Source organism: Calidris pugnax, unplaced genomic scaffold (genome assembly GCF_001431845.1).
Source record: "Calidris pugnax isolate Ruff unplaced genomic scaffold, ASM143184v1 scaffold316, whole genome shotgun sequence".
Lineage (NCBI taxonomy): Eukaryota > Metazoa > Chordata > Aves > Charadriiformes > Scolopacidae > Calidris > Calidris pugnax.
Genome location: NW_015091194.1, coordinates 49,694 through 73,335, shown reverse-complemented (window position 1 = coordinate 73,335; position 23,642 = coordinate 49,694). Strand labels below are relative to the sequence as shown.

The window sequence follows — 23,642 nt, the reverse complement described above, 5'->3', positions numbered from 1 at the left end:
GATTTTTTTTTTTTTGCCATATGCATAATTTAATACTTGCAGGTATTACTATATGCTATTTTGGCAACCATGTACTCAATTCCCTAAGGTCCTTCTGCAACCCTTTGCAGATAGCTCTGGTTTGGCTGAATTAACACCATCACAGGGAAGGGTTTATCTCATCAGCAAACTTTGTCCTTTCTCTATTTGCCTCCATTTCCCTACCATTTTCTCAATTGCAGAGACTCTCTCTTTCTTCTGTTTCTTATCTTTTAACCAATTAGTGAGACCAACCAATAAAGCACCTTCCTTATGGGAGCTTATCTTTTAAGAGCCTTTAGTAAAGGACCTTGTCAAGTCTTTTGGAAATCCAAGTAGATCCTATCAACAGGACCTCTACTATCTGCATGTTCATTGACTCCTTCGAAGAAGTTTCTAGATAGGCAGGGCAGGATTTCCTTTCAGAAGAGTCCTTCTGAATCTGCCCCTCAACTTGATATTTATTCATGTATCTTTTTTGCATTCCTTATTGCAGGTTCTACAGTTTCTGCAGGCTTAATTCAGTGTCCTGAATCCGTCTAGAACAACAGCTGTTTGAGTGCAGCTTTGCTGCTTCCAGACCCCAGTTTGCCTGTCTGGACAGTATTGTGCTGGGAGCCCTTTTTCTTTCTAAGTTCTCTGCATCATGCTCCACCATACAGATATATTTCAAGTTATCCTCAAACTACTGCCAACTATTGAGGTACAGAGCAGATTCCATGGCCTGGGCATAACTAAGAAATAGGAAAAGGAAAGGCAAGGGGAAGGAGAAATGTTATCTGAACTACAGAGGATTTGTGCAAAGCCAAAGCACCTAGTTATTTATGATATATGTTAAAAAGAGATCTTTTTATTGATAGTCAAGCTGGCCCTGAATTTGCAAATAAAAATCAGAAAAAGGAGATCAAAACTCAGAGAAGCTACAGAACTTACCTCGAAATGTGCATCTGGCTGCAACACCCCAAAAACTGAGACTGACATTAATAAATGTGTCATACAGACATATATTTACAGTCTTGGCTTGCATTGCCTCAATCTAGTTACACTTCCTTATGTGACACACCAGAAGTAAAAATGCAAGGGACATTGACTTTACCTGTAGGGATTCAATCAGTTGTATTGATCTATCAATAGTAACATAAATTTTCTACATTCTGAATATTTTGTTTCATAAACCAGGCCATTATTCATTTCTACACTGGATTTTCCATTAATGCAAAGCATTCTGTGAACGCTTGACAGCACTGTTAAACTTTAGAAGTTTTAATGAGTAAGTTTTTCACAGATATGAGAGAATTAGGTAATTTATATGCTTTGAGTCCAAAGTGTTTGCACAAGTTCTAGAGATTCACAAGGTGAATAGGAGATGTGATAGCTGGGGCCTTAGGGGCAGATTATGTTTGTAGAGCGAGCCCCAAAACCTGTGATTAGTGTGTTCCATTCGTTTTGCTGGTCTGCACAGAAGCCGCGCAGAAGAGCGCAGCATTCCTTCTGCTTCCCCATGGCTCATGAGTGGAATTTTTGCGGAAGACCAAAGCGGTTTCAATCGTGCATGTTATCCAAACCAGGACTGAACAAACTCACAATTTAGCCACAGAAGTATGAGGAACTACTGTTGGGAAAATGAAAAGGTTCTATGATATGAAGCCAAATGGGAAATTTTGAAAGAGGCAGCTTGAAGAATTCCATAATTCGACAAGGAATGAAGGGCAGAAGCCCATAGTTTGGTACACTTTCAAAGGTTTATAAACCTCTTATAACCCTGATCTGTTTAAAGAATATAGGGTGAAGGTGGGTTTTCCATTTAAGAGAAAGCTGGGATTCTGAGATATTATTTCCTTCTGAAATGGAATGAAAACTTCCTGGAGTAAAATGTGGGGAAAGCAATTTTTATTCAATCATATTTGGACAAAATTTGTGTTTCAGTTTGATTTTGATCTTTTAAAATTTTCAAAGCTTTTTGTAATATAAGCCCGTTTGAAATGCATTCCAAAGCTATTAAAAAAAAAACCAACCAGCTTCTTTTTCAAAAATTTCAGAATGGTATGTTTTGATCTGTCTGAAATACTTTGCTTCTACTTAGCTTTTGTACTAAAACTCAGTCATGCTTAGTTTCTTGGTACAAATATTTAAAATAAGGAAACATCAACTTTCGTCTAAAATATTCTTCAGGGAAAACCTGTGACTGATTTCAGTCCCGAAACTAGAACTCTTCAGAACAAATAGGAGGGTAACTGCAGGAAACAATTTCCATATAGCTGCCTTTCAGAAATGAGAATACAGTTGTGGGAAGTTTTTAAAGTCTTGAAGTAAGGGAGGGAAAGAGAAATCTTTGGATGAGAATCAGGTTGGCATAATAGAAATTTCCTAACAGGAAAAAAAAAAAAAGAAGTATTATATAAATATTATATGTATATATGAGTTCATATATGTACAAAATATTAGGGTAAGATCCTTTGTTAAATTATTTTTATTTCAGAGAAGGACAGGTCATTTAGAGTCTTGTCATTTTGGCCTACAACAGGATGACAGGAGAAGCTGAAACAATAAGCCTTACACAGAGAAAGTGCTGGTTGCAATTACTACTCTCCATTTTGGAAAAGGAGAAGCAACAGTTCTGATTCTTCGTAGAAACAGAAAGATAAAGGCACAGCGGCCTCTCTCCTAGCCACAGGCACACGTCACCTCACAGCAGGGCTCAAGTGAGACGCGAGGTTTCGGTGAGCGTCATTTCCAGAGAAGCAAGACCTTTCTGTGGCAGCACCTCCTCCTGGTGCTCGTTTCCACCCTCATTTTCAACCTCCTGGGACAGGCCAACTCCGCTGTGTGCGGGCTCTGCTGGACACTGGATTCATAGAGTGATCGGGGTTTAAAAAACCCAGATAAAAAGCACAGGATGAGGAAGTAATTGTTGTAAGGGGCTGGGGGGGGAAGCGTCTAAGCTGGCATCCTCACAAAGAAATACGACTGCATAATTGCAGTCTCTGAAAGAAAGAGTGAAAAATGAGAGTCGTGAGAGAAGACGAAGGGGAAAGCAGCCACAGAACACCTGTCAACCACGAAAGCACTAAGAAAATGGCTGAAAGGGAAAGGCCTCCATGTGTGAGGGTAATTGGAACTAAATAAACACAAGGTCTCCTGCCCTTTCGTTCCCACCCACTCGGGGAAACAACATTTTACGCATTCTTCCCAAATAAGCACTTTGTGAATGTGTCACTTATTTTTTGCCCTGAGAGGCAAGAAAAACATTGTGCTCTGGGAATTAACCAAGAACAGGGTTTGTTTCCAACATTTTTCTCACCTTCTGTTTCCTAGCTCCTCCTCTCCTCCTCACAGCCTCCTCAGGGACCTCGGGATGGGGCCCTCCCCCTCCACAGGCCCCTTTCCAGAAGGTTCCAGGCCACCGGCCACCCCCTCGCCTCAGCGCCGCCCACCCTGCAGCCCTGCCAGAATCAGGTCAGCTTCCTTCGGGTCACAGCAACTAAAGTGCTGGTCACGCTCAGAAGGGCATTTAAAAAGAGTTTGGGTGGGCCAGAGGAGGGAATGGGGACGCAGGGAGGTGCGGCTGGAGACTGAGGCAGCTGTGGAGCCCCCCTCAGCGGGCTCCATCTGAGGCTTTAGAGCCTGGGTCCTGTGAATCCTGATCTCTTATCACAGAATCACACGGGGTTGGAAGGGACCTCTGGAGATCATGGAGTCCAAACCCCCTGCCAAAGCAGGTCCACACAGAGCAGGTTGCACAGGAACGTGTCCAGGTGGGTTTTTGAGTGTGCCCAGAGAAGGAGACTCCCCTGCCCCCCTGGGCAGCCTCTGCCAGGGCTCTGCCACCCTCACAGGAAAGAAGTTCCTCCTCATGTTTAGGTGGAACTTTTATATTCAAATTTGTGCCCATTTCCTCTTGTCCTGTCCCTGGGCACCACTGAAAAAAGACCAGCCCCATCTTCTTGCCACCTACCCTTTAAGTAATTATAAGCATCGATCAGATCCCCCCTCAGCCTTCTCTTCTCCAGACTAAAAAGACCCAAGTCCCTCAGTCTCTCCTCGTAACAGAGATGCTCCAGGCCCCTCATCATCTTTGTAGCCCTCTGCTGTCCCCTCTCCAGCAGTTCCCTGTCCTTATGGAACTGGACCCAGTGCTCCAGATGGGGCCTCCCCAGGGCAGAGCAGAGGGGCAGGATGACCTCTCTCCACCTGCTGGTCGCACTTCTTGATGCCCCCCAGGATGCCATTGGCCTTCTTGGCCACAAGGGCACATTGTCAGTTTATGGTCATCCTATTGTCCACCAGGACTCCCAGGTCTTTCTCCTCAGAGCTGCTCTCCAGCAGGTCACCCCCAACCTGTCCTGGTGCAGGGGGTTATTTCTCCCCAGGTGCAGCACCCTAAACTTACCTTTATTGAAGTTCATCAGGTTCCTCTCTGCCCAGCTCTCCAGCCTGTCCAGGTCTCTCTGGATGGCAGCACAGCCCTCCAGGGTGTCAACGACCCCTCCCAGTTTTGTATCATCAGCAAACTTGCTGAGGGTACACTCCATCCCCTTGTCCAGGTCACTGATGAATATATTGAAGTGGATCAGAATCAGCCCACTCCCCCTTTTAAGGGAAGTGCCATGATTCCTTGCCAGCCCATTTTCCCCATCCAAAGTAACTCCCAAGATTTCATAACCACTAAGTCACTTCTTTCTCCCCTAGTCAGGCATGCTTAAAAACTGGCAGAAAAGTAAAAGAGGGGAAACACTTGAGGTTTTGTGCTGTTATGGTTTTTTCTGGCGGGGTAAGGAAATTGAGGATAATGCTCCACATAAGTTCATAGAAACATAAAATTGTTTAGGTTGGAAAAGGCCTTTAAGATCATCAAGTCCAACCGGTCACGTAGCACTGCAAGTCCACCATTTAACCATGTCCCTCAGCACCACATCTACACGTCTTTTAAACACCTCCAGGGATGGTGACTCAACCACCTCCCTGGGCAGCCTGTTCCAATGCTTGACAACCCTTTTTTTGAAGACATTTTTTCCTAGTATCCAATCTAAACCTTCCCTGGCACAACTTGAGGCTGTTTCCTCTTGTCCTATCGCCTGTGGGAGAAGAGACCAACCCCCCACCTCGCTTCAACCTCCTAGAGAGCGACAAGGTTTCTCCCCTCAGCCTCCTTTTCTCCAGACTGAACAACTCCAGTTCCCTCAGCTACTCCTCATAAGACTTGTGCTTTAGACCCTTCCCCAGCTTTGCTGCCTTTCTCTTGACATGCAAAGTTAGAGGGTTAATGATAAAAGCCACTTAGCAGGGACACCTGGAAGACTCGCTACTGAACTGCTTGGTTTCAATACTAAATCAATATTTAAAGACTGATCTAATGTGATTTTTTTTTTCCTGTGGTGTTAAACATTTGGGACCAAAAATGCCTTTTATTTAGATCATAGAAACCAACATGAAATCTTGCTTTCTCTGTTGTTACTGGAAGAGCTTTGGAGAGCCTGGAGAAAAGGTGGCAGTGAGGCAGTTGGGCAGTGGTAAGGGGAAAGTCTGCTTTTCCCCACCTCCAAATCACAACCGGACTGTTTCAAATCCTGCCAGCCCAGAGAGGGGCTGACGCAAGGCGTTTCAGCACGAACGGCTCTCTATAGAATCATAGAATCATATGGGGTTGGAAGGGACCTCTGGAGATTATCAAGTCCAACCCCCCCACCGGAGTGGGTCTACCTAGAACACAGGATCTACCTAGCACAGGATCTTCTCCAGACGGTTTTTGAATGTCTCCAGAGAAGGAGACTCCACCACCTCCCTGGGCAGCCTCTTCCAGTGCTCTACCACTCTCACAGTAAAGAAGTTCCTCCTCATGTTTAGGTGGAACTTCTTATACTCAAGTTTGTGCCCATTTCCTCTTGTCCTGTCCCTGGGCACCACTGAAAAAAGACCAGCCCCGTCCTCCTGACACCCACCTTTTAAGTATGTATAAGCATTGATCAGATCCCCCCTCAGCCTTTGCTTCTCTAGACTAAAAAGCCCCCAGTTCCTCAGCCTCTCTTCATAAGAGAGATGCTCCAGGCCCTTAATCATCTCTGTAGCCCTCTGCTGTCCCCCCTCCAGCAGTTCCCTGTCCTTCTGGAACTGAGGGGCCCAGAACTGGACACAGTATTCCAGATGGGGCCTCACCAGGGCACCTCTATAAAGAGTTCAAGATCCGCTTGGTGTTTTAAAGCCGTGTGGCGGTGCCCCAGTCTAAACTAAATCAAGCTTAAAAAGACTCCAGAAATACACACAACAAGCCGGCCAGAAATTTTCAAGATGTTTTTCGGGTCCCACTTCCCGGCTATCAGACCCCAAACTGTCGGCATGGCTGATTTGAAAAAAAAAAAAGACAATAAAAGGCATCTTTTGGCCTCGACCGCATGAGGTATCACCCCTCGGTCTCCAGGATGTCCCAGCCGGTGGATCCCCCGGGACCTTCCCGGTGGTCACCGAACCTTCCTCTTCCTCGCGGCTCCCCCTGGTGGCTGCAGGCAGCTCTGCAGAAGGGCCGGTGCGAACCCGAACTGAGGTTCAGAGCCAGGCACTGGAAAAAAAAACAACAAAAAAAAGGAAAATAAAGAGGTTGCGGGTCACCTACCGTTTTGCCCGTGGTCAGCCACGCTGTCACTGCGGTGGTGCAGGAAGCCAGCTCTGGGTCGGAAACATCTTAGGTCCTGGATCTCAAAGAGATCTACATCCCTCTACCTAACAGAGGGTTAAACACTGCTGCCCTTTCAGCGGAGAAACTCCTGTAGGTGGTAAGTCACAGGCGCCAGGACTAGAGGAAATGGCCTCAAGTTACGCCAGGGGAGGTTCAGGCTGGATATTAGGAAAAAATGTTTCGCCAAAAGGGTTATCAGACACTGGAATGGGCTGCCCAGGGAGGGGGTTGAGGCACCATCCCTGGAGGTGTTCAAAAGACGAGTTGATGTGGAGCTGGGAGATATGGTTTAGTGATGGTGATGCTTTTTGTTTGTTGTGTGGGTGTTTATTTTTGTCAAAATTAGGTTAATGGTTGGACAAGATGATCTTTAAGGTCCCTTCCAACCTAGAAGATTCTGTGATTCTGTAAAACCAGCTAGGAATCCAATCCCTTTAAGAGCTTTTATATGCAATTTGAAGTATCTTAGATACTTCAAAGCTACATATTTTTATAGGGGATCCATTACATTCCCCAGCAAAGCGGTACTGCTGCTTCAATGAAAAATGGTTATCTGCTAGAAAGTATACAGGAACACGAATACTTTTCAGCAAGTATACCTCCAGACATCTGCTACTTCAGCATGTAAACTAGACACATTAATGAGTGCTAAAAAACACATAAATGCATTTCTATAAATAGATCTTGAGCCATATCCCAAATTATCAGTCATAACACTTAGTTTGAGATAATGAATTCCAAATCAAATTACTCCACATCAATCCTGTCATTTTTTCTGTAAATTGTTACATATTTGAGGAGGAAGCTTCTGCATATAATAATTGCGTTGAAATTAGACTTGGCGAGGGATTGCAGCAGCTGCAGAATCTCTAAGCATGGACTAAGCATGGGATCCAAGTCTTCTGAAAGATGCTTTGATTTGCCAAGACCGATACTAGTGGAACATGCTAGTGGAATAAAGGTTAGAACAAGTGGGCCACAGAGGCCAAATTCTGCTGGGTAAGTTAGTCTGGTGGTGGCTCACTGGTGCTATCACGGGTGGTAACGGCAATCTGAAGGGTAGAAGCAAGCCAGGACGTGGCAGGCAGAGAAACAGACATGAGTCGGAGGTTTGGCAGCGACCTCTGACGAGGCAGCAGGGAGACACACATTCTACACTTGGCTTAGGGATGTGAGCTCTGCTTTCCAGCCTCATAATCAAGCAAACCAGAAAGGCAACAACTAGATGAGTACGTACCTTCTGGTGAGGAAAGAACTTTAAAGTAATCTAATGAAACCTCGCCTTTGACGTCCAATAACTTCCTTTCCAATGTTTTGGACACAGACTGTAAGCGACAGCAGTGCCATGTTGTGAGCAATAACAAAGTCAAAGCATTCCTGGTAAATAAATTGCAACCATTCACTGAAAGTACCTGGCCAGGAGCTATATACAGATTAACATCACAAAGGCATGGCAGAGCAAGGCAGGGTAAAGCAAGGCAGGGCAGAGCAGGGCAGAGGAAGGCAGGGAAGGGGAAGGCAGGGCAAGGACAGGCAAGGCAGGACAAGGTAAGGCAATGGCAAGGCAAGGCTGGGCAAGGGAAGGCAGGGCAGGGCAAAGCAAGGCAGGGCAGGTCAAGACAAGGCAAGGCAAGGCAGGGCAAGGACAGGCAAGGCAGGGCAAGGCTGGGCAGAGAAAGGAAAGGCAGTGGAAGTCAAGGACAAGGCGAAGAAAGGCAGGGCAGGGCAAGGCAAGGCAGGGCAATACAAGGCAAGGCAAGGCAAGACAGTGTAAAGAAAGGCAAGGCAGGGCAGGGCAAGGCAAGGCAAGGAGAAGGCAAGGCACTACCCTGCCTTGCCTTGACTTGCCCTTCCCTGCCCTGACTAGTCTTTCCCTGCCCTGCCATCCCTGACTCTGCCCAGCCTTGCCTTGAATTTCCCTGCCTTGCCCTGCCCTTCTTTGTGAGGCAGGACAGGGCAAAAGGCATTGCAGGGAAGGGCAGTGCCTCTCAGAGTTATCACAAGATATAGCTGTGGGGTTTTTTTTCTTTCCCCTTTAAATTAGGAAGCGCCAAATGTTTTGAATTCTTAGGACAGAAACAACTTTGGTAGAAGTTGAGAGGCTGGAACTTTTGAATAAAGTTTTTAGGGCATCAGCTAGCACGTGGCACCAACGCATGACACCTCAACAACCGAATAAAATCCCTGCTTCACTGTCCTGCTTGGAGCCCGACAGAGCACTAAACCTGCATATCAGGCCAGTCTCCGGGCTATAGAGAACTCGTGCTCACATCCTTGTGCCAAACTGAAAGCACAGGGACTAGGAATTGCCCTAAGTTCTAGACATGTGCCCTTTTTCTCCTGAATTTCCACACTTATTTCCTCAGATAGGAAAGGAGGTGGTTTAACAAAGACACTACTTCCTGCGTAACTGATTTCCATATTTCGTTGTGATGCATTTGAAACTGGAACCTGCATAACTAGGGGGACATTTATGTTAAAAGGTTTATTGTAAGAAAATGAGGAAACCTTTACATTTAAGATTCATTGAAGACACCAATGCTATGGAAGTCACAACAGTGTGAGAGCCAAGCAGTAACAGCATGCACTTCCTAACCTTTGGAAAGGAAAACTTGCCAAAACACTTTCTTAAGATGTGCATGTAAAGAGTCACACAATGACAAGTTATAGAAAAAGGTACCCATTTATTCAAGGTATGACAAGGATATTTACAGTATTCTTTTGCTCAGAATAAGATCCATCCTTACGATTTTTAAAGCAGCAATTATAAATTACATTTAAAAGGGGAAACGTTCCAAGCATGTTTCTGTTAAGAGATATTTTTACAATAGAAACACCTTAAGGCTAAGTCATATTGACCTTTGCTGCCACCCACATTTATCTTGGCAAAACTGCCTCAAAGACAACATTACCTTGATGGATAAAGACTATGCTAAATCCAACATACAATTTTGTTCCCTCAGATGCTTTTCACAACAGTTCACATGTGACAAACTGACTTTCAATTTAAAACAATGAATTAAATAGAAGCAAGATGAACTGCCTACACCCCAGTGTTTCAGAGGGCCAAAAGATCATAGACAAGCAATACGTTTGTTACCTCTGAAAGATCTCATGGGCTCTCTTGTTGGTGAAGGTACTCGACCTTACCAAGCAACGTGCTTCTAGTCGGAGCTCCGGAGCCACCGGCGCAGTCCGCCTTTCCCATCACGTTACTTCTCAAAAGCCAAGGACAAAAATCTTCAGGTAGGTGACTTCTAATGTACATCATGAGCACCGCCTGCCTTAGCCAGTACTTGATTCCCACAGCAGGGACTAGTGTTCTAACCAAAGCAAACAAGATTGGGCTGCTAAACCGCTGTAGTGCTATTGTCTAAAGTCATTTTAACACACAACAGATCTACCCGAACAGTTAAAATTGGTTTATCTCTTGAGGTAGAAGCCACAAATCATATTTACTCCCATCTGTAAACTATAACACACATGCCATCAGGCAAATATAGCCATTTTTTTTGTTTGTTTGTAAAATAAACAGATGCTCTTCATTGCAAATATAACGGCATTTTTTACTGAATTATTTTGTGTCGGTTTGAGAAGGAAGCAAATTAAACATTGGGAATAGTAGATTGCGGCTATTTATACAGTTGTAATGAAAATAAAACATGTCTTATACAAACAAACTTCATAGCAATTTCCAAATGGGCTGGTATATGAGGATTCTTCTTAAAAGTTATTTTGGAAAATACCAATTTTAACTGCGTAATAAAGAAAAAAACACCAAAAAAACATCCATTAGACATTTAAGACAACATAGCTACTTGAAATACTACCATTGCATTTTGGTAATTTTTTTTTTAGGGTTACAGTTAAGGGAAAAGAAAGTTAAACGCAATAGAAACCCCCAAAACCTGCACAAGTACAATTTCCTTAATGATCATGTTTTGTTAGGTGAGGACACTATGTAAAACTAAATCTATTGAAAGTGCACAATGTTTAACATTCCAATAGAAGGAGAAATGGGACCCTTGCATTAGTAGGGGACATTCATTCCAGGTTAGCTAAGAATCTCTGTAACAAAGGTGTTGCTGTAACTGACAGAAGTTTTAAGTTATTTGAAGACAACCCAAGCAACAAGATACAAAATTTATGGAGATTGGCACTTGATCTTTAGTTAGCCCCGTTAGCTCCGTGTTCTCCCCAGAGACTCACATACACACAACTTTAATTTTTCATTTTATTACTGTAAAAAATAAAAGTCAATTTGTAGTTCCAGAGTAAACAAAGAAACCTTAGCTTCAAACTATTTAAAAACAAAGGTTCAAATTTTGATAAGATACATTTCACAGGGTTCATGTCAGCACCTTAACCAAATGCAATTTTTTTTTTTTTGTGAACTAAGCATATTTCACAAAGTTTTCATGTTAGCGACAAGGGGCTACATTCTCATCTGGATGCACAGGTAACATCACTCGAGGAGAACAAACTGGAAGGAGTGCAAGTCATTTTCCAGAGTTCCCTGTTGAGCTCTACATGTTCAGAACCCAAATTTAAGACTGAAGTTATTAAAGATTGACCTTTTGCATATTCCAAAATGGAAGGCAAATACAATCAACTTACATTTGGCTTTGAAACATTAAGATAACAATGTTTTATTTCAGCCACATATTTACAAAAATGTTTACAACAGAACCGTGTAGGGTTTCCTTTTTCTTTGTCATAATACACCTAAAGATGAATAGTCATCTTAACCTTCATGCAAAGATGCATCTCTTGTTACACAAGAAGCTTTCTGTTTGGTTGGTTTGGTTTTTTTCCCCCCTCTGAGGATAGCAACCAGATGGTTGGGTAAGTTTGGGTCACCCTTAAAAACGTAGGCCTGTTTGCTCTACTGCACCTTCAAAATAAGGAGGTAAATTACAGGCACCGTTAATTCCACAAGGGTTCATTGCCTTTAGCGTGTTTTCCAAAAACAACAAAAAGTAGTCTTGAACAGCTGTAACATGGGTTATTCCATGACTTTCACCTCTTCAGTTTACTTCCTGAACTCTGGAGTTACTTTCCTAGAAGCATACTTGCTGAGCTTCTTGTCTAATGTATATTGTTGACTATACATTTTAAATTAAACTGTTATGTAAAGAATGTAACAAGCTTTTCCTTTGTACACAACTTAATCTTTGTGCTGAGTATTCTTCAAAAGGATTTTATAAATAATACAGTAAGTTTAGAATCAGTCTTCTGCTCTCTTGTCATTATACCATGTTGTTGCTTTCTCCAACTTTATCTACAAGCTGTAAAAAAAGGGAGACAAAAAGGTTTTAAACTGCATGACATTTATACACAGTGAAGTTACTCTCAAATATTATTTGCTACTTGCACAGTTAGTATGCAACTGAAAATGAGAGAAAAATAGTACTCACCAAGGTCTCATGATTTAAGTTTGTGAAAATTAAAAAATCTTACATTGCAATTGTGTTTCTGCATGACATGTTTTTCTCATATAGACATTAACAGTGCAACATGAAGATGCAACAGAATGAAAAAGGAAATAGAAGAATGCAGATAACACTGCTAGCTTAATGATTAAAACAAAACGATACAGTATCAGCCACACATGCATTAGTAGACCAAGTAAGATATTTCAACTGACCATTACTGTGGATTCTCTTCTGAGCCTACGTAGGCTTTGAATAAAACATTAACAATTATCTTTTTAAAACAAGATTTAACCCCATTATGATCAAATTAAATATGACTAAGATCGATCAATTGAAAAATTAAACATTCAATTGATCATGAATTATGAGCCGGAAATTGACCTAACTGTAAGATTGGAACAGATGATCTTGAACGCTATTTTTTTTTAAAAAACAGCCTGTATACATCTAAATTATACCCCCTATTTATTTTTTAGTAGTAGCTATTAAAACTGTTACTTTCAAAACTAGGGTTGATAACGGTTGTGTTAAAATACATACAGAAATTAGCACAGTAAAAGTAGTTGACTGAAACACCCTAGATTACCATCTTTCTGGCACCTGTTAATGTCTTCAAATCTCTGGCTACTTGGTCAAGAAAATGGAAAACTGCATTTAAAAAAATACAAATCTCAGTAAATAGCAAGACGTAGCCTGGTGCAGTGGACCTTAATAAATATACCTGATGAATGACACTGTGTTACAAGAGTTTCGGGACTCACCATACAAGCTTCAACTTAACATTGAACTAAAACCATTTGCTTTTACAGGCCACTTTTCATAAACATATCCCAGTACTACATAAAGAACAGCGTCCTCCTCATCATACGGACAGGAGAAGAGGCACTGAACAGTGGCACGATTCATCTATCCGGTCACCTAGGGCCAGGAGTGAAGCAGGAGTTCCAAGTCATAATCCAGGGCTCTTTCCACCTGACAACACGTAAGTGGAAGCAACTTCTGCAAAGGTGTCCTTTTGTTCCTTTTACATCTAGAAGTCTCTCACTGGGATTGAAGGTGATCTGTATGGTGCAAGAACTATACAGGAATACACTCAAAGTCACTGCTCTAAACTTACACTTGCTTTATTTTTGATGCATTGCTACTATGGCTATAACAATGGAATAAAAAACACTACAAGCTTCAAATTTTGCATGAAGTACCAAACACTTACCGAGCTTATACCAGGTAAATTCAAGAGATATCCAAGAACTGGAACTCTTCTAATAAAGCCAACCACCACAGGAAAGAACCCCCTTTAGGTAAGAATATCAGAAGACTGTATTAGTTTTTATAATTAAACTATTCTCTATCTGCTATAAAATGAAGAAATAGTAGGTATTTTTTTAAATCAAGTTTACATAAAATCTTGTAGCTTGTTAGCATCACATTAATTTTACCAAATACATCAACATACACTCAGCAGAGACGAGTGAAAACCAAGAAAGGAACACCTAATTTTTAAATGGAGTTAATTGTCTTCATAGCTGGCAACCTTCAGTCAGCTCTTCAAAAAATAACTAAAGAAAAAATACCCAGCTTAGTCAACAGAACTGATGTTCCCAACGAATTTCTCAAAATTACCATACATATTTTGAGATGATTTCTTATTACATTATAGGAAATACAGTCTTGCAATACTCAGCGTAAGAACAACTGAAGTTAATTCTGAGTAATCCCCTTTGAAACTGTATGTGGTAGTCTACGTTAACTAAAGAAAATTAAGCATAACATAGTTATGTATTCACTTGTTTCACAAATCTGTGTAAAGTCTGAGATTTGAATCATGACCCAGGGGATGTTGCCTGGCATAGCTGCCATGGTGTAGCCCCCTGCACTGTCCACTTCATCTCTGCAGCAGGAAAAGGAATTTTCCATGGCAGTATCTCTGCTGTTTGCAATCACCTGCTGCAATTCAGCTGGTGGTAGCAATCTGAGTTATCTCTTGTTGAGCTACACGTCCCCTGTGTAGAATAAGGATTGATGTGTAATGAAATCTCAGCCACAGTAAAACAGTGAAGTTTCACAAGTCATCATCATCTTCACTACACTGGTAAAAACTATTTGCTGGATAATAACAATGCCAGCACGTTTTTCCTACAGATTTTTTTTTCTTCTTCTTCTTTTTTCCCTCCCAAAGACTAGACCATTTCAGTGGTCCAGTAAATTGTGACGGAGGACACACAAACCACTTCTAACAGATTAAAAGAGCTGGTGTAGTCAAGAATAAGGAACAGTCAGTATAGCAGGATAATATTGGTAGCCATAGCTATGGATGCCTTTAATGTAAACAAGGTTCCAAAAGCAGATTAGAGTACAACAGGAGATACTATCCCATAATAGCCTTCTCCAACTGCATGTAACCTGGGCATGTGAAACCATGGCAGAAGATAAGCGTCTGATGGGAAACATATTAAAGACAAGAAAGGAAAGACATTCTAGATTTAAAACAGAGTAGAATAATAATTGTCTCTCTCTATTTAGTCAGATGCATCTTTAAATGATAATAATCTTTGGAATCCTGGCTCTTTTTTAATTGTTCTGGGTCACCAGTACCTAACTGCTGCTTTGTGGACAACAAGCACTCTGCAACCACTACTACAGGGCATACAAAAGGTGACTGTGTAAAAGTAGCTGAAACATGCAAGGCAACAGCCTACAAGTAAAGGTTCTAGAGGGATCTGAACACCTACTAGAACAGGTTTAGTGGTCGAAAAATCAAAAGACTGAAAAGAGTACAACACAGTGGTTTCTACTTGTATTATCTTAGTCCGAGTTGAAGCAAAGTTACTAGAACTGCTAAATTGCTTTTGATAAATATAAAGGTTGTCCATATAAAAGTCCCAATAATCCACATGACTAGAATCATTAGGAAACACAGAAATGCCCGTCCTCACAACATAATGCCCTAAGAAATCCAAAGGTGCATGATCTGGTGTTCCTTGGGCCTGGAGAAAATGATCTAATTCAGTGGCCACTGATAGCCAGGGAAGTTTTCTGTTCTGCAGCCAAACAGCTGGATCCTGAGGAATCATATGAAATGGTGCTTAAGGAAAGGCTCCGTTTTTAACTTCAGAAAGGAACAAGTTGCCAAAAACATGATAATGGTTGAAGTAGTAACTAGCTTTGTTTGCAGTAGTAACTAGCTAGCAGTGGAACAAGAGATTTATACTCTAAGAACTATTAAGCACCAGAAAAGATGGTCTAGAGATGCTTTAAATTAAAACAGATCAGATAAACATTCAAACCTGGAATTATCTAGCCCTTGTTGATACTCTTCTGGCTAAGGGATAGTCCTAGTGACCTGTGGGTAACTACTGACCTCCTATAATCCCATCAACATTATTTTATCCTGCTAGCCCCAATAGATAATCCATAACCATACCTGCTCTGACATAGTTATTTATAATTCTTTCAAGAACTTTTAAGAGGAGGGGTGTTTGCTTGAAAACCCACTCTACTCGCTTTGTGCTGGCTGATTAAACTCAAATGCTACATGCATGAAGTGACAATGTATTCGGTGATATACTGTGATTTTCCAAACAGTTGGAGTGATAGAGTTCTGAGTAATACAGAGCAGAACAATAAGTATCATATATTAAAAGCTAATTCAAGATTTTTTTTTCAAAAATATTTAAAAATTTTACCTAAACTAAATATAAGATTAACATACAATTTTACTGAGTGGGGGAAAAAAAAGGGCCATGAGAACAGCAGTTTGATTTTGACTAACAGGAACTGTATTATTTAGCTAGCAGTTGGACATTTCAAAAACATTTCAGAGGTCTGTTATTAGATTAATAAGCATTAATAGAACAGTCTTCATCTGAACAAAAGACCAAGAACAACTAAAAGCCTTCCTTCTTACTTATTAGCATATTTTGTACTTTGTTCTACACTGAAATACGGAAATTCAACCATGGAAATAAAGATAAAATATAGATATACAGGTTGTAATAAGTCAATTTTTTCCACCATTAAATTGCATTTATGGAGAAGTCAAATGATACATTGTGAAAGCTATGTTTTTTCAACAGCAATCTTGATACATGTTATGAGTTTTCATGTTTCCTTAACTCAGTCGGTTCAGTATATGCCTCAAACATAAGTAGTTCTCCAAGATTCAAATCTGCTAATCAACTTTCCATCCCTTGCAAATGTAACTCAACAACTTTATATATAAACTAGCAAAAGCAAACATTTAACTTGTTCCTTTCTGATGACGCCGCTTTGCCAGCTGTAACGCAGGAACACTAAACAAATACACTTATTCCCAGATACATCAATACAGAAAGGTATGTTGAAACAAGTCTTACCTGAATAGTAGGAAGAACCCATAAATTTCAAGGATCATTCCTATTAAAGGCCAACCAATAAGAACTATGAGCACACCACCCAGGAAAAAACCTGTTGCTTTCATTTTGTGTTTTTGAAAGAAGAATCTAAATGTTCTTTCTAAACCAATAACAAAAGACAGGCCAGCCACGAATAAAACCTAGAGAAGACAAAAAAAAAAACACAAATAAAAAAAACAGTGAATTATATTCTTGAGTTTAGGATGTAAACACATATATTCTACAAAATTAGACTGCATTTCTTGCATAACTTCTTTTAATACCAAAAGATGGATGGTGAGAAGTAATTTACTAGTGATTTTCTTCTGTAAAGTCCGTTTTAAAGCATTTGTAGTTAGCATTCAAAACTCTTCTCGCACCTGCTTAAACAGTAAAGAGTTTACCTTTGTAGTCTCTGGCAAACACCATCACATCAAAAGACCTAACGACAGTTGTATCTGTCCCGTAACATAAGTACGATCATTACCCACAAGCAGCACGAAAGCTTAGTACCAATGACAGCAAAAGTTCCTACAAACTGAACAGACATGTTACAGAAGCACCTCCGTTCTGTACCATGGATATCTTCAACAGCTCGTACTGATCTACTGATCAGTGCAAAGTCAAAAAAGGAGGACAGGTGAAGAGCATTATCAGTTCTCACTCATTTGTTTTTATTCTGATTTTTTTTTCTTGGTTTTGTGTTTTTTGGGTTTTTTTAAATGTGTATAGTCTTTCTACTGTTTACTAGTTCCAGTACAGACTCAACATTATCACACTAGTCCCAACTAGTTACAACTATTTTTAGTGTCCTTTAGCAACAGGACTTGTAACTATTTCAGCTTCTAAGCATACATCTGGGCAACATTTTTGCTGAAAATGGAATAGTATCTCAGATTTTACTTAAAATTATAGATCACATTCAAGTTTTGTATGTTATGTAATAAACCACTTCCTTAGCATATTTTTCCCTTTCTGATACCACTTTTTTTTTTTAAACTTCCTATAGGATACAGTACCTTCTCTTGCATTATCTTTGGTTACCACATAGCCTGTCATTGTCTCTTCCTACCTATGTTTTCATCATTTTCCCTAAACAGGATCTCGTATTTCCACCTTACATTAGGAAAAGAAAAAATAAGCATTATTTTATTTTTTACTCCTCTGCTATACACTTCGTTGACGGTTCAGAACAAAGCTTCAGCTACCACACTCAAATTCAAATACATGTTTTTAAATTTTCCTTCTGTGAATCTCAGTATTTGATCCTGCTGCCACAGAATGAAACTGATCAGTTTTGACCACAGGCTTCAAGGCATCAGGAAAAGAGGATGCAAACCTCAAGCAGGCTGTGCTCTTGGCTGGCAAAGCTGAGAAAAGCAGAAGCACAGAGATTATCACATTCAGAAAACACCTTGTCATTTTATATTTGCTTTAGATTGGGAATTTTGTGTACCAGAACTAGGATTTATTTTCTATCCTGCTTTAAGTGAAAATGTTGATTTGGTAAAAACTGAAGATATTAGATGTCTCTACTGTGCAGGTTGATTGGCTCTTCTAAACACTCTTCTAATCAGTAATTCATCCTTCTTTTTTTCCTCATAAAGCACAGTAGTGCTACATTTGCTAGCATGTACAAAACACCTCTCTATTCTTATCCAAATAGATATTAAAATCTGACAGTTATCTTACAAGGTCACCAAAAAGAAAGCATTAGTAATCACAGCCAATCTAAAAATCTTAGTTTCAGCCGCATAACAACTGTGGAACAAGCTGCTTCTTGCCTGACCAACATACCGCAGACCTGACCCGGAGGTACGATCTTTAGATTGATGTGGGCTGCTTTCAACTTTAATCAGGAAAAATTATTCACTTGTATCACTGAACATAACTCTTCCTTTATGCCAAATTGCCACAGTACTTTTTGTGATTCAGTTTCAAATTGATAACATTGTTCTATATCTAGAATTAAGTATATGATATATTAAAAATAAACTAAGCGGTGCATAATTTAAGACTAAAGAGCAGGCACTTACATTTCCAATAGCCAAAAGAGCTTTGTCAAAGAAGAGTATCATTCCAAAGAAAAGGAAAAACACTCCAAAGCCTGTTAGTCCCATTCCAATCTCTGAAAAAGAAACAAATTTAGGCATGTAACAAAACATGGTACAGTGAAAAACTTGTGCATAAAAATTGTAAAAAAGCTAGAATGTGCAATCTATAGACATTTTAAACTTATAGACAAATTCAGCCTATTTTATGACCACCTAAAAACTTTCTGTGTGTACAAATATAGTAAGTCTTGTAAACACCAGTTACTTTAATAACAGAGAGATCTTTGGAAGCCGCTTAGCAACAAATTACATATTTGGATCTATATACTGAAATTGAATGCAACAGAAAGGCATGCATGCATATATACATACAGCAAAGACAACCCTTTCGATTTACTGCTAGCATGGAGAAAAGGATTGTTGTGTGAACAGATAATGAAACTTTGTTTTCCATTTGCAACTCTTATCCATTATCCTTACTGCAGTAACACAAGTACCCTGGTCCTTCCCATCCTCCTGAGACCTCACATTCCTCCTCCCCATAATCTTGGATAGCAGTCCCACTTCCCCTAACGTCTGGACTGAACACAGCTCACATCAGTGCTGTACGCTCCAAGTTACACATGTGCTATTAAACACTACTTTGGGTCTCCAGTCAGTTGCCAGTGTTCACAAAACCAGTATCTGCCGGTCTCTAAAGGTTGCTCAAGAAATACTAGGAAGGCAAGAGAAGGATGGAAGCCTGAGAAACTGGGCTAGAAATGCCATGCTGTGATTACAGCTACCATTTGAAAACAGCTTCTGAGGTATCTTGCAGACCATACTTAGAAATAGATCCTACTTTTAAAATTAAACCTCGAAGGCCTTCCTTTGACTCTTACACAGACTGCGACAGGAGAGAAATAACAGGAACAGCAGCAACATGGCTGCAAAAAATCTGTGTGTTCATCCATGCTGCATCCAACTCACCCTTCTGTTATTGCTAACCCTGTGCCCAGAGAATTTAGAAACCTATAGGATACATAAAAACAGCTATCAAAACTAGCCGCAATACTGTAGACAGGCTGGCTGCTCAGTTTGTGTCCTTGTCTGGATACATATATTTTGAAGATAGATATACAGGATATACATATATTTATATATATATTTTCCAGTAGTTTTGTATAGTCTCGCCTGAAACCCCACCCACACTATTAACAGCCTTCACTGCTACTGTTAACCACATCTACACGATCATTTACTGTTAGCTTGAAGAGCTCAGGAGTAAAGGAGCATCACTCTGCCTATTCCAGAACTTCCATTTAGTTATTGCAAAAACATTTCAAAACAGCTCAGAGTGAAGAGATTTGCTACCGCAACATTCGACTTCCCTAACTTCTGCAAAGGCTCATCTTTCAGCGAGGTTGCAGACCACATGGTGGTAAATCTGCAGTTCTACAGTATCATCTGCCACATTAAGCTTTTGCTGTGAACATTTTAACCACCCAGAATTAAAACTACTAAGTAACCCGCTACAACTGATTTATTGCAGACATTCTCGGTACTTGATTACCATGAAAAATGGAATTGAAAGCTGCACTTTCAATGAATCTGCTGACTGAAGGCAATATAACAATTGCAATCTGCCCTTTTCTCTAGTACTCTTTACTTTGGAAAAGCAGAAACAATCTGTATTCTGGAAGGAAAACACTTGGAGGCAGGACTCCAAAGGAATTACCAGCTGCCAATAAGATAAATATGCAATCATGGGAAGCCAGTATTCATTCCTCCCACAGACACAGTACAAAGTAGGGATCTTGCAAGAAGGCAGAGGCCAACTCCCAACAGCTGCCACAATTACTACTCTGACACTTCTCCTGTAATCACTTCAAACATGTTTGTAATCACCTACTCCTACAACAGATTCACTTAAGAAGTCAGCCACATCCTCTGGTTAGTGGAGGGAAAAGAAAACAGAAAAGGAACACTATTCTCATCATCCCCAAATTGCTGCTGAAAGAAGATGAGTAGTCCAAGACTATTGTTCTCTGCTGCCAATATTTCAGCAGAGGATACTACTGACTTGATTCATATCAGAATTCTGAAATATATTTCACTAGCATTCTTTGAGGAAAATAAAAAAAACCACTGACATTTTGTACATAACCTTTGCAACAATGAACTAGGAATTTTTATAGAGGGTGTGAACTATCTTTACACACTTCCTCCTGTGCCAGAAGAGCCTTCCCGTGGTACTCAAATACAACATTTCAATGCCTAGAAATGCAGAAACACATACTAGCCATATTAAAAAGACCCAGAGTAAATGTAAAAATTATTATTATTTACTAAGAGGAAGAAGCAATGCTTTCTCGACATTTCTGCAGAAATCCCATAAGCTGTGCAAGAGTACTGCAGCACTGAATCAAATGGGCTTAGTAAATATTAACACTCAAAATTAAGATACACTGCTTGTGACAGTTTAGGGAAGGCAATGCACATCCTCTATCTTGTATGTGCAAAATAGGAATGGAATTGTGGTCTATAGGCTCTCAGAAGACAAAAATTAATGCAGTTTACAGGTTATGAAAAATTTCAATTTTTAACAATTTTAGTATTGAAAACTTATTTCAGGAAAAACTAAGTGCATTCTTTGGCAATTACTGGTGATTTACACCACCATTCAAGGAATCTTTTAAAAAATGTTCTAGATTATAGCTGCAAATTTAACTGTCCAAACATCAACTAACACAGTGGTTCTCTCCAGGTATTTATCACACTGTTCTACCAGAGACTCTATGGAAAACTCCGTATTTTCCAACCAGCAGTGAGTTTAAAAATATCTGATGAAATACCTTCAGAATGTCAAAAAAAAAAAAAACCAAACAGTGAAAAAACTAAAAGCCTCTGAACTCCACAGTATTTTACTTACTACTCTTGGCTCTGATGGTTAAAACCAAGAGTCAGCACTGGAGTTAACTGAAGGTCCCAACTGAGGAACAGATTTTTCTTTTTCCCCAGTGAATACTCTGGAGAGGAGGACAGGAGAACAAGCGAAAACAAAGCTCATGAGCATTTAATCAGAGACCTAAAAATTAACCCCAAGGGTTAGCACCCATCCCAGTAACAAAGCGCAGCACCTGAATTTCTCAAGAAGCCATTGACCTTGAACGATGCTAACCTGCTTTTCTGCCAGTCTTCACCCTTGGCCTTGATGGGCTCTCCAATACCTCCATTTCCAGTATCCTGCTCTCCAGTTAAACTTAGTTCTTTAAACTTTCTTTTCTGTATTTTTCAAGCTTAGCCTCCTTCGTAACTGACACGACAGTGCCTATCAAGCAGGCTCATTTCCTTTCATGGCAACCTTACCAGAAAGGTGTATGTGAACCTTATATGTGAACCGTTAATTTAAATCAAAGACCTAACATTCTCCTTTACTTTGCAGTTTAAACTCTTACAACCCCCTTTAATTTGACTTCTTTGTATTTTCCCTTTCAACATCTCTATTTCCAAGCATCCAGAAAGAAATTCTTTACAGTGAGGGTGGTGAGACACTGGAACAGGTTGCCCAGAGAAGCTGTAGCTGCCCCATCCCTGGAGGGGTTCAAGGCCAGGCTGGATGGGCCTTGAGCAACCTGGTCTGGTGGGAGGTGTCCCTGCCCATGGCAGGGGGGGTGGAACTCGATGATCTTTAAGATACCTTATCGCTCTCTACAACTACCCGAAAGGAGGGTGTAGAGAGGTGGGGGTCGGTCTCTTCTCCCAAGTCACAGGTGACAGAACAAGAGGAAATGGCCTCAAGTTACGCCAGGGGAGGTTCAGCTTAGATATTAGGAAAAATTTCTTCATAGAAAGGGTTATCAAGCCTTGGAATGGGCTGCCCAGGGAAGTGGTTGAGGCACCATCCCTGGAGATTTTCAAAAGATGAGTTGACATGGTGCTCGGGAATATGGTTTAGTGTTGTTTGGGGGTTTTTTTTGCCTTTTTTTTCCCTCTTTGTCAGAGTTAGGTTGATGGTTGGACTAGATGATCTTAACGGTCCCTTCCAACCTAGGTGGTTCTGTCCCTTCCAACTCCATCTACTCTATGATTTCTCTTCAGTGAGAACAAAACTACAGTTGCATACGAGTACTTTTTTGCCCCACTCCACAGTGAGTGCCTGGTCCTCACCTTAAAAGCGTCACCTGCAAACCTTCCCTGTGATAACAGTGAGTTAAGAAAAAGGCAGTAAAGCCACTGACACATCACTGAGCGATCCCAAGCCACCCGTGTCCACACGGAGGCACACGCAAGACTTTAGTAGCCAACTGCTGCTCTCGTCCACCGTTCAGCTCCCATTCATTCCCGCCACCCCCCGCCAACACCAAAGGCCTCACAGCCCCACACAAACGGCGGCGGTGCCGGTGGCAGTGCCCTCCGAGGAGTGGGGGGAAAAGGGGGAGCCCCCCCTTGCCGAGCACCCGGCCCTCTGTAAGCCCAGCATCCCGCCCCGCTCTCCCTTTCCCCCGGGCAGCTCACGGTACCGCCGCCAGACCCCAGGCCGGGCCGGGCCAGGCCAAGCCAGGTTGAAGAGCCCCAGCCCAGCTCCGCCTGCGCCCGGTTTCCAGCCGGGGCCCGCCGCGGGGTGGGACACGCCGGCCTCGTCTCGCCCCCACAAGCCGGACCCCCGAGAGCCGCCCTCTTCTCGGAGCGCCCAGGGTGAGGAAGGAGACGAGCTCTCCACAGCGGCCCGGCCCCCTGAGCCCCGACCGCACCAAGGGAGCGCGAACAAAGGGGCGAGGGTCCGGGAGCGCCGGGCCAGGCCCGCCCCGCGCCATTCGCCTGCTACCGGAGCCTCCCGTCCCCCTCCCTCCTCGCCCCGCCGCCCCCAGCCTCCCACCGCGGAGCTGCCGGCGGCCCTTACTCTGGCTGTCCGAGAGGGAGATCATGGTGGCGGCGGGCGCGGGGGGACTGAGGGGGAGAAGCGGCGGCGGCGACAGCCACGTCTTCCGGAAACACGCAGCCCCCTTCGCCTCGCCGCCGGCTGAGAGGGAGCCACCCCATTGGAGGGCGCGGCGCCAATCAGCAGCCGCCTTGTTCGCGCCCCTTCCCGGCTCGCTGTTTCCATGACAGC

General features: G+C 41.8%; 1 protein-coding gene across 2 annotated transcripts; it reads right to left on the bottom strand.

Annotated features, from left to right (window-relative positions):
* Nucleotides 1-9,352: 9,352 nt before the first annotated feature.
* On the bottom strand, nt 9,353-23,562 carry GOLT1B (golgi transport 1B). 2 transcript variants are annotated; one of them, XM_014959580.1, is made up of 6 exons: nt 23,433-23,562; nt 18,533-18,624; nt 16,479-16,657; nt 13,337-13,418; nt 12,336-12,369; nt 9,353-11,976 (listed from the first exon to the last, which is right to left on the bottom strand). In XM_014959580.1, the coding sequence occupies exons 1-5, from the start codon at nt 23,455-23,457 to the stop codon at nt 12,361-12,363; spliced, it is 387 nt and encodes a 128-aa protein (XP_014815066.1). In that variant the 5' UTR covers nt 23,458-23,562; the 3' UTR covers nt 9,353-11,976; nt 12,336-12,360. The 2 variants fall into 2 exon arrangements, with proteins under 2 accessions (XP_014815066.1, XP_014815065.1); XM_014959579.1 differs by lacking the exon at nt 12,336-12,369 and having other exon boundaries at nt 23,433-23,558.
* Between the last annotated feature and the right edge of the window lie 80 nt (nt 23,563-23,642).